Source organism: Colletotrichum spaethianum, assembly GCF_022836535.1.
Source record: "Colletotrichum spaethianum MAFF 239500 DNA, contig24, whole genome shotgun sequence".
Taxonomy (NCBI): Eukaryota; Fungi; Ascomycota; class Sordariomycetes; order Glomerellales; family Glomerellaceae; genus Colletotrichum; species Colletotrichum spaethianum.
Window position 1 is genome coordinate 504,900 of NW_026054794.1, and position 9,874 is coordinate 514,773.

At 57.0% G+C, this 9,874-nt stretch overlaps 4 protein-coding genes across 4 annotated transcripts; 3 read left to right on the forward strand and 1 right to left on the reverse strand.

The window, feature by feature from the left end:
• Positions 1–2,418: 2,418 nt before the first annotated feature.
• On the forward strand, positions 2,419–3,995 carry ColSpa_08790 (siroheme biosynthesis protein met8; the record flags this gene model as incomplete). Its single annotated transcript, XM_049275002.1, has 4 exons — positions 2,419–2,633; positions 2,993–3,281; positions 3,332–3,565; positions 3,621–3,995. The coding sequence occupies 4 exons, from the start codon at positions 2,419–2,421 to the stop codon at positions 3,993–3,995; spliced, it is 1,113 nt and encodes a 370-aa protein (XP_049130959.1).
• A 1,139-nt stretch (positions 3,996–5,134) lies between these two features.
• ColSpa_08791 (ADP-ribosylation factor GTPase-activating protein GCS1) lies at positions 5,135–6,390 on the forward strand (the record flags this gene model as incomplete). The annotated part of the gene is made up of 3 exons (XM_049275003.1): positions 5,135–5,182; positions 5,256–5,993; positions 6,076–6,390. The coding sequence occupies 3 exons, from the start codon at positions 5,135–5,137 to the stop codon at positions 6,388–6,390; spliced, it is 1,101 nt and encodes a 366-aa protein (XP_049130960.1).
• A 504-nt stretch (positions 6,391–6,894) lies between these two features.
• On the forward strand, positions 6,895–7,878 carry ColSpa_08792 (electron transfer flavoprotein subunit beta; the record flags this gene model as incomplete). Its single annotated transcript, XM_049275004.1, has 3 exons — positions 6,895–6,945; positions 7,052–7,694; positions 7,796–7,878. 3 exons carry the CDS (start codon positions 6,895–6,897, stop codon positions 7,876–7,878), a joined length of 777 nt encoding a protein of 258 aa, XP_049130961.1.
• Positions 7,879–8,867: 989 nt separating this feature from the next.
• ColSpa_08793 (carboxyvinyl-carboxyphosphonate phosphorylmutase) lies at positions 8,868–9,874 on the reverse strand (the record flags this gene model as incomplete). The annotated part of the gene is made up of 2 exons (XM_049275005.1): positions 8,868–9,632; positions 9,719–9,874. The coding sequence occupies 2 exons, from the start codon at positions 9,872–9,874 to the stop codon at positions 8,868–8,870; spliced, it is 921 nt and encodes a 306-aa protein (XP_049130962.1).

Genomic DNA, 9,874 nt, shown 5'->3' on the forward strand with positions numbered 1-9,874 from the left:
ATTTTCTTGCCGAAAGGGGTTAGATATGTCGAAATACCAATTCGCCTATGTCGATTTACCCGTACTCGGCCCAAATGGGCATCCGCCCGTGCCATCCCGACGGCCGGCCTGTCCAGCCATCGAGTTTGCTTTTGTACCCTCCTCTCATGGCTGTGGCTGGATGAGGATGGCTGATGTGTTGTCACACAGCCAGGTGTTTTGCCTTGTCTGGTCTTGTTGCAGCAAATCAGACGGCTTGACCAGCAAGCTACTGCAGGAAGCGGGCAACCCGGGGAGCCAGACTGCGTTGGCACCTATTGTAAGTAGGGTGAGACCTAACTCAATCGGTGGACGTCTGCCCGGTGGACCCTTGGATTTAAATCTCCGGCGCATGTCTCTCGTGACCATCGGCGGGAGAGTAACAACAAGCGGTCCTGATGTTGAACGGGGGGGGGGGGGGGGGGGGGGGGATGCGTACTGTAGAAAGGGCAGACACGAGGTATTGTGTTTGGCTCATTTCGCGAACGGTTTGAGCGATCCGGACCATATCCCTGGATAGAGAAATTGAGAAACGGTTCATTGGAAAAAATTGGCCGATGGGAAATCGAGAACCAGCTTCCGGATTGAGGTTGCTTCGCCATAGACGAGGCCGGCGTCCACTGAGAAGTCAAAAAGGGTCAAGCCAGGTCGGGCCCGCGGCTTCTGTGCAAGAATAACTAACTACTGGGTGTAACGTATGTCAAATTCACAAGCGCCGGACACAATAGAAGAGGACGACATCACAGCATGGTCTAGCACATCCGACCATGGCGGGGTCTTAGAAGGGAAGCTTTCGATGATTGATGCATTTTATCAACCGTAGTTGAGATATGAGAGATCGGAAGAGGTTTGTTCGCGCTGGAAATGCTAAATGCCGAGTAAAGAGCCCCGGGCCTTCAAATAGACGCAGCGACCGCAAAGTTCTGCACGCCTCAGGTGAGGTGGACAGACCGTAGCTGCCGAGATCTCTGTCGCATTCCCGGTTGGCGGTGGCTCCACGAACACGCACATCAACGGGTGGACACCGCATCAGGCCTGGCTTGCCTGGGATCCCATCGCGACCAATTTGCGGGGGAAGAGTCATATCATTCCACTGATAGGCTGATGCCGTTGCCGCCGCCTAGGCAGATCACACAGGTCTCTTCCCGTACGAGTTGCATGTCTTGTTGACGATTGAGCAGCGCACAGGAAGTTATTTTAGAGAGTAACAACCGCGTGCTGCTGCTGTTGTTGTTGATGATGTGGCTGACAAGGCCAAATGTAATGTTCGAAAAAGGCATGGGAGAAGAAGCAATGAAGAAGCCTCCCCCCTGCCACTGCTGGACGAAGTACTGTGTTCTCTTCACTTGCAGGGGTATCGTGTGTCCCATCACCAAATGTCCGTGCTTGTGGCTTGCCTTTCATGTACCTGCCATGTCCAACACTATCGGGCGGGTCCGTTCTGGATGGCATTCTATCGCCCTTGCCTCCCGGGGATACGCAGCGCGGCACCTTCTCCCACTGGGTCACTACGTGACCGCCTTTCATCCCAAAGTGGCCTTGTCTGCCACCCCCAACCTCAGGGGGTTCATCAATAGATGTGTGGCAGGAGGCAACATACATCAACCATCGGATGCAGAGGATGTTTTGCAACGGTACAGAACGTACCATATTAGGTGTGAACGAAATCACGAAGAAAACTGAGACCATTGCAATCAGAGCCAGACACATCTTGTCTACATGCCGTCATTGTGTTGATTAATATATGGTAATCACGACAGAACAACAGGGCCATTTCGTCATCCGGCGAGCGGACGTGGAAAGCTGCCTACGCTGGCTGGCCATCATTTCCATTCGTGCCTTCCCCCTTCTCCTCCTTTCCACTCAAACCCCCAAACCCCTGTACGGTTGCTGCAGACACAATAGGCAAGTACCCACCCGCACCCTCGTCCTTTCGCACCGCCACAGCAGCCAGCAGCCCGCTCTTGCCATCCCAAGGTCCCCAGAACGTGGGCCGCGCCTGCTGTTCGGTGGGTTTGCGCCTCGCTTACCCTCGTCCGTTGGTCCCCCTTGCTCACCAAGAGAAAAAAAATATTTGTATTTGAGGTCGCGCGGCTCGAGCCATCCCTTTCCTCTCTCCTTTCCCTCCACATCACAACTTCAAGATCCTGTGTCACCGCGCAACGCAACGTCGTCTGTCAATTTTTTTCAAGCTTTCTAGGGCACCAAGCTACCCTGAGAAAATTCCCCCTCATTGTTTCAGAGTTCAACTTCACCGAACTTCCATTCTACTTCAATCCGAATCTTCGTTCCTGTCACCGGGTCCAAGTTCGCACGTCATCTGTTATCACGCATTTCCACCGGAACGCAGCCAAAACCACCCAAGCCTCCATCTCCATCCACCAGACCAATACCGCCAAAATGTCTGCTGTCGTCGAGAAGGTTTCCGAAGCCGTCAATGACGTTACCAATGCTCTGAGCAATGCCACTATCTCCGACAAGGCCGCCGACAAGCCTGCCGCCAACAACGATGCCGTCCTCGCAAGCGCTGCTGAGGGCCGTCGTCTCTACATCGGCAACCTGGCCTACGCGACAACGGAGGGGGAGTTGAAGGAGTTCTTCAAGGGTTACCTTGTGTAAGTTTGCGCGACTCTCATCGTCATCTCTATCCACCGTTGTTTGGCACCCCCCCTGCACCTTCTACCGGAAGCTTGATCTGGGGCTATGCTGCACCTTTCCCAGAGAGCTTTTCCCCACAATGGGCTATCGAGCACAGTCTGTGGCATCATACCATTGCCTGCTCGATCGCTTCGTCTCAAATGTATCGCGTCGGCGTCGAGTTCAGCATGTTGTTGTCCGCTGCACTCGCTGCCTAGACCGCCTCATTCTATTGTCACGATGTTGCAGCGTGGCCTCTCCTCCCTTCACCAGCCCCGCAAATTCCCACCCGCCTGCGTCACGCATGCCAGCTCATACTGACCCGCCTTTTCCACAGCGAATCCGTCTCCATTCCCAAGAACCCTCGCACCGACCGCCCGGTTGGCTACGCCTTCGTCGACCTCTCCACTCCTTCTGAGGCCGAGCGCGCCATCTCTGAGCTTTCCGGCAAGGAGATTCTCGAGCGTAAGGTCTCGGTTCAGCTTGCCCGCAAGCCTGAGCCCGCTGGCGAGAAGACCGAGGGTGCCAACGGTGAGGGTGCTGGCGAAGGTAACCGCCGCCGCGCCTCTGGCCGTGGCCGTGGACGTGGCCGTGGCCGCGGTGGACGTGGTGCTCGCGGTGGCCGCGTGAGTCAATTCCCCATTCAAATCGCTGGATAACTACTGACATTCTGCAGGAGGACGGCGCCGCTGTTGAGGGTGCTGCTGAGGTTCCTGCTGGTGCCCCGGCCACCTCTGAGGTTCTTCCTCTGACCGACGCCACCAACAAGGACGCCAAGAGCGATGCCGAGAAGCCTGGCCAGGCTCGTGCTCCCCGCGAGCGCCGCGAGCGTGGCCCCCCTGCTGATGGCATTGCCTCCAAGACCAAGGTCATGGTCGCCAACCTGCCGTACGACCTGACCGAGGAGAAGGTTAGTTACTCGCTTCGTGCGTTGTACGTGACCACACGCTGACACATCCCAACAGCTCAAGGAGCTTTTCGCCGCCTACGAGCCTTCTTCCGCCAAGATCGCTCTGCGCCCCATCCCCCGCTTCATGATCAAGAAGCTCCAGGCCCGCGGTGAGCCCCGCAAGGGCCGTGGCTTCGGCTTCGTTACCCTCGCTTCCGAGGAGCTCCAGCAAAAGGCCGTTTCCGAGATGAACGGCAAGGAGATTGAGGGCCGTGAGATCGCTGTCAAGGTCGCCATCGACAGCCCTGACAAGACCGACGAGGAGGCCAACGCCCCCAAGGAGGAGACTCAGGAGGAGACCAAGGCCAACGGCACCGGTGCCACGGAGGATGCGGCTGCTCCCGCTGCTACTGCGGATGCCACCCCTGCTGCCCCTGCCACCACCGCCTAAATGTAGGCGACCAACCTACAGCCCCGGCAATGTGTCTCTGAGCCAACATTCGGAGATACTGCCTTTACGAGCTTCATGATGCGGTACCCGTTACGACGATTTCAATTTTTTTTTGGAAGTGCCCCCAAGACAGGTGGCCAATTACATCTACGTCTGCCTTCTGACCAGACTCGTTCTCGGTAGATTGGGCAAACAAGGTGTTCAGGGCTGCCATCATCCCTAAACTAATACACATGATCTTACCGGCCACCTCTGTATTTGTTACCTAACCTCCATTTTCTCCGTCACCCGATGCTGGGTTGTACAATAGCTTTAGCTGGAGGCGGTCTGGAAGGAAGAGGAAAAGTTTGGCGCAAAAACGAATAAAATCGGGTAGCTTTTTGCAGTTAAGAATGAAAGGCGGTGCAACACCAAGAAAAAAAAAAAAGGAAGAACTTGTTCTGACTGTCTCGGTCGCAAATCGTGATTAAGGTTTTGTGATGTGGTTCCGGTTCGCAGCAACCGTCTGAACGTTAGACTGCCACTTTGCGCATAATGACCATGCAAACAAAAAAGGTATCGAGTTCCTTGGGTATGGCTGGCATGCTTGCCCACCTTGTTATTCAGTGGGAGTGTGGTCGGTTTCAGTGGTGCATATCTACGGTTGGAGAAAGGCCATTGGTCGATGGCACGATAGCCCCAAAAGCCAAGTGTACCAAAACGTAGTCTAGACCTCGTGTGTCATGCCCAAGTCTCCAACATAACCCCATGAAATGCTGCTGTCCCCTGTATCTGAGCCATACCTGGCGGATCTATTGCTGTAACTCTTGTCTTGATGTTCCAATTGTTGAATGCATTTCCTCCATCTGAGGAATCCTTCACAGGACTGTACAAATCTAGGCACGACAGTCTGAAAGCGATCTAGTAGCCAGCGTGTCCACGTCGGCCCAAGAAAATCAAATACACTAGATCCAGAGCAGGGCAAGCGTGCAGGCCCAGACGCCCAGACTCCCGCACCCTGGTCTGGAGCCAGCAAACCCCCTTATCGGCATCAGGAAAGCCCCTCCACAGTTTCTCGCTGCGACAACCTCCAACATACCTCGATTTACCCTCTACCGCCAGACACCTTTCGCTCATTACCCGACTGAACACTTCCCACAATGGCTTCCAAGGCCATGTGGGAGGTTGATCCCGAGACGCGCGCCAAGGTGAGTTCTTTCTGAACGTCATACGGCTCGTTGCGACCGCGTGGCCCTCCGCTAACCCCCCTTCGCCTTCCAGCTGGCCGCGATCCAAAAGGAGGCCAAGAACAACGTCTGCTGCGACTGCAACGCCCCATCCCCGCAATGGGCTTCCCCCAAGTTCGGCGTCTTCATCTGCCTGTCATGCGCCGGCGTCCACCGCGGTCTCGGTGTGCACATTTCCTTCGTACGCAGCATCTCGATGGACGCATTCAAGCAGGTCGAGATCGAGCGGATGCGCCTCGGCGGCAACGAGAACTGGCGAAACTTTTTCGAGCAGCACGAGGACACCAAGATGAGGGGCATTTCGTGGGACGACGCGACAATTGCGGAGCGATACAGCGGCGAGGTGGGCGAGGAATGGAAAGACAGGCTCTCGGCCAAGGTCGAGGGCAAGGAGTACGTTCCGGGCGAGAAGAAGCCTACGCCAGCAGCGGCACCGAAGCCTGTCAGCCGGACGGGTACGCCGCTGGGCAGCACGAACAGCCGCTCAGCCAGCCCCGGCCGTAAGGTCAAGGTTGACGACAAGTATTTTTCCAAGCTCGGTGCCGAGAATGCCTCTCGGCCTGATGACTTGCCGCCCAGCCAGGGAGGCAAATACGCGGGCTTCGGCAGCAGCCCTATGCCCGAGAAGAAGGACGGCGGCATCCCGACCGTCGACGATCTACAAAAGGACCCGGTGGCCGCTCTGACCAAGGGCTTTGGCTGGTTCACAAGCACAGTGTCCAAGACGGCCAAAACGGTCAACGATGGCTACATTCAGCCCACAGCGAAACAGGTGGGTGATCCTTCTATTCTATCTCCGCCCGCGCCGGTCCGGACGAGGAACTCTGGGCTAATCAGGCGACCTCCTTGAACAGCTGGCCGAGTCCGACTTTGCGAAGCAAGCGCAGCGCGTCGCTCAGCAGAGCGCTCGCAACGCCCAGGAGGGTTTCAACCGGTTTGTCGAGGGCGGGCCCAACAACGGCAGCGCCGGTCACGGTGGCGCGTCGAGGCAGGCGCCGCTGGATGAGAGCAAGAAGGACTTCTGGGACAGTTTCAGTAGCCTTGCGGACCAGAGGCAGGGGAACAGCAGCAGCTCGATCGGAACCGCTGCTATGGGCAAGGGCGGCAAGACGGGCGGTGCTGCGGCACCTGCGGCGAAGAAAGACAACGAGGGCTGGGATGACTGGTGAGCGTGAGGGGCGTTTGTTGGTGATTAGAGAACAGAGCCGGGTTGAGTGAGTGTTTGTCGTGCTTTGGCAGGCCTGCATGTGGTAGAATATCAATTTTGAGCTGCATTTTCACTTGTTTGGGCATAGATGTTGTTATGTTGCACGGTGACCGTTGGGTAATTGTCCATGGCTGTTGGTTCCGTGCGAGACTACCATGCTAAACATCATTGCAAACAAGGTAGCTTTGGTAGTGTGGAAGCCGAAATGCCGTCGGACGCTGGCGCCGCCCAAGCATCGGGAATATGTGCAGGCAAGTCGGCGTCTCTTTGAATGACCGAAAAGGGTTTAAGGTGGGGCGATGACCCGAGGTTAGCCGGTATCGCTATAGCGTACGGAGGTCCCATTTTCCCCAGTGACGACACGGACCCGACTTTGAGAAAGACCTCCAAATTCCCAATTCCCGAATTCCCAAAGGAACCCCTCCGCACATCAACACCGGGCCATTGAAGCAGCAGCGAGCTCACCATGTCCGCCCTTAGAATCCTCGTGCCCGTGAAGCGGGTCATTGACTATGCTGTACGTCGTTCCAGTGCGACGCAGAGCTTTACGCCCATCCCTCCCTCCCCGAGCACCATTGGCTTGTGATCGGCGTAGCTGACGGGAAGCCGAAACCCAACAACAGGTCAAGCCCCGCGTCAACAAGGCCCAGACGGGCGTCGAAACGGCCGGCGTCAAGCACTCGATGAACCCCTTTGACGAGCTCTCGGTCGAGGAGTCGGTCCGCATCCGCGAGAAGAAGCGCGCGCCCGGCGGTGTCGAGGATATCACTGTCATCTCGGCGGGCCCCCCCAAGGCTGTCGATGTGCTGCGGACCGCCATGGCCATGGGCGCCGACCGCGCGATCCACGTCGAGACCAAGGAGGGCGACGACCTCGAGCCGCTGAGCGTGGCGAAGCTGCTGCGCAAGGCCGCCGAGGAGCACAAGAGCAACCTCGTCATCCTCGGCAAGCAGAGCATCGACGACGACGCGAACCAGACGGGCCAGATGCTGGCCGGCCTTTTGGGCTGGTCGCAGGCGACGTCGGCGAGCGTCGTCGAGTTTGGCGAGGGGGACAGCGTCAGCGTCACGCGCGAAGTTGACGGCGGCGTCGAGACGGTCAAGGGAAAGCTGCCGATGGTCATCACGACGGACCTGAGACTCAACGAGCCGCGGTACGCGAGTCTGCCGAATATCATGAAGGCCAAGAAGAAGCCGCTCGAGAAGAAGAAGCTGGCCGACTACGGCATTGGAGTCGAGAAGCGGTTGAAGGTGCTGAAGGTTACCGGTGAGTCGCGCATGATTGATTCCGCATCGTCCTCCATGCCAGGGGGTTGCATTGGCAAAAGCTGGACTGGCGAAGAAGCGTTTGCTGACCCTTGCCTACAGAGCCTCCCGTGCGCCAGGGCGGTGGCAAGGTCGAGGACGTCGACGGCCTCGTTGCGAAGCTCAAGGAGCTCGGTGCCTTGTAAAGGGCGTGTAATTGCATGTACCAATACGAAAAGACTTTATGGCAATAGATCCGGTTCAGATGAAGGCTTTTCTACCATTCAGACGTGATTGGAGGGAAGTGCGTTGGGGAATGTGCTGCATCGTTGCGTCGCTGCTCACCAGTCACAGTACATTCCGAGGCTGTCCACTTCCGCTGGTGGTCTATAGTGGAGAGGCCTGCTAAGCTTGAAGCTGCATCATATCTCACGTTAATGCTTCAGGAGGAGACAGACGGGGATTGTTATTCCTACAATGCTTCTTGAGTACTATTTGATGCGCTGTCCGTTACTTGAGTTGAGTGGAGGCTTGGCCCGTTGTATAAAGGGGTATTCGTTGTGACTGAGGACGAACGCTGACAGGCTGCTAGACGGTCAGACGAAAAGCAAGCTGATATATGTGACTAACCTCTCTTAAGACCGTAAGACATCTTCGGCAAAAACACCGACTTTCCCGACTTAGTTGGGCAGTGTTATCAGGCACCGGTCTACTTTTGAGCCTTGAAACGGCGGCTGCGGACAACTCAAGAGACTCAGGCCCAAGGGATGGTTCGAAAAGGGATTGGGCGTAAGTCAGCAAATGATTTGTTACCTGTGACAAAACGGGAAAGCAAAGTCTGATCTTGGGACATCGAGAAGGATGCTTCCCGCAGCGAGAACCGGGGAACAGCATGGGAAAGGCGCGTACTTTTGGCAAATCCAACTAGCGACTTGGAGAGGTGATATATCGATGTCGTCAAAGTATGCGGCCTATCCTTGCTTCGAGACTTTGAGTTTGCCCTTGTGCAACTCTCTTTTGCTCCGGACGATTGTGGTTTGTCTCACAAAAGCCTAACATAAACATTGCGCCGGACGGATGTTGTCAACCTCACGAAAGCCTAAAACAAGCAGGAATTTGGGACAACGTTCTGTTATCCTTCATCTCGTTGTTTCTACCGCGCGTGGAACTCGGAACTGGATCTGGCACAGCAGCTTCACACCTTGCTATACGAGCTCCCACCCGCCGCAGCGTCAAAGTCCATAGCCTCCTGCAAGCCGACGATACTAAACAGCTTCCTCGGCGAGAAGTCGGATTTCGTCCCGACCTTACCTGTCTCCTTGAGCTTTACCAGCGAGTCGCGAATGGCCTCGTATGCCGGCGCGATGGCCGCGAACGGCACGATCATCATCCGGTATCCCAGCGCCTTGGCCTCGGCCGCCGTCCACGACGGCGTGGCACCGTGCTCAACCATGTTAAGCAACACTGGTGTCGGCTTCAGGGCCTCGCACGCCTTCTTGGCCTCCTCAGCGGACGTCACGCCCTCGAGGAAAGCGACGTCGGCGCCCGCGGCGACGGCAGCTTTCAGTCTGACCATCGCTTCGTCGAAACCATGCGTCTGGATGGCGTCCGTCCGCGCGATGACGACGATGTCGGAGCCAATCTTCTGGCGGGCCAGCGTCGCAGCGCGGATGCGCGAGACAAAGGTATCGACGTCAACGACCAGCTTGCCCGTGAGGTGGCCGCAGCGCTTCGTCTGGATCTGGTCCTCGATGTGCAGGCCGGCGACGCCACTGCGAGCGTACTGCGTCACGGTGCGGGCGACCATGTTGGGGCCGCCGTAGCCCGTGTCGGCGTCGGCGACCAAGGGGACAGACGGGTCGAGGTTGGCGAGCATCTCGGCGTGGGAGCGCATGTCGTCCAGGGTCGCGAAGCCGAGGTCGGGTTGACCGAGTCTAGAGGCGGAGGTTCCTGCGCCGGTCTGGTTGCGTGTTAGTTCGGCGAAGGTGAGTGGGTGAACCAGAGTCGTGTTGAAGTGCAAGTGAGGCGGAGATTAGTGAACCGTACCATGTAGAGCCCATCAAACCCGACTTCGAGCGCGATTCTGGCGCTGAAGCCATCGTAGACGCCCGGCAGGAGGATCAGGTCGTCCGTCTCGTTGAGACGCCGCCTCAGCTTCGTCGCGGCCGAGACCGGGGCCGAATTGTTACTACTCGACGACAT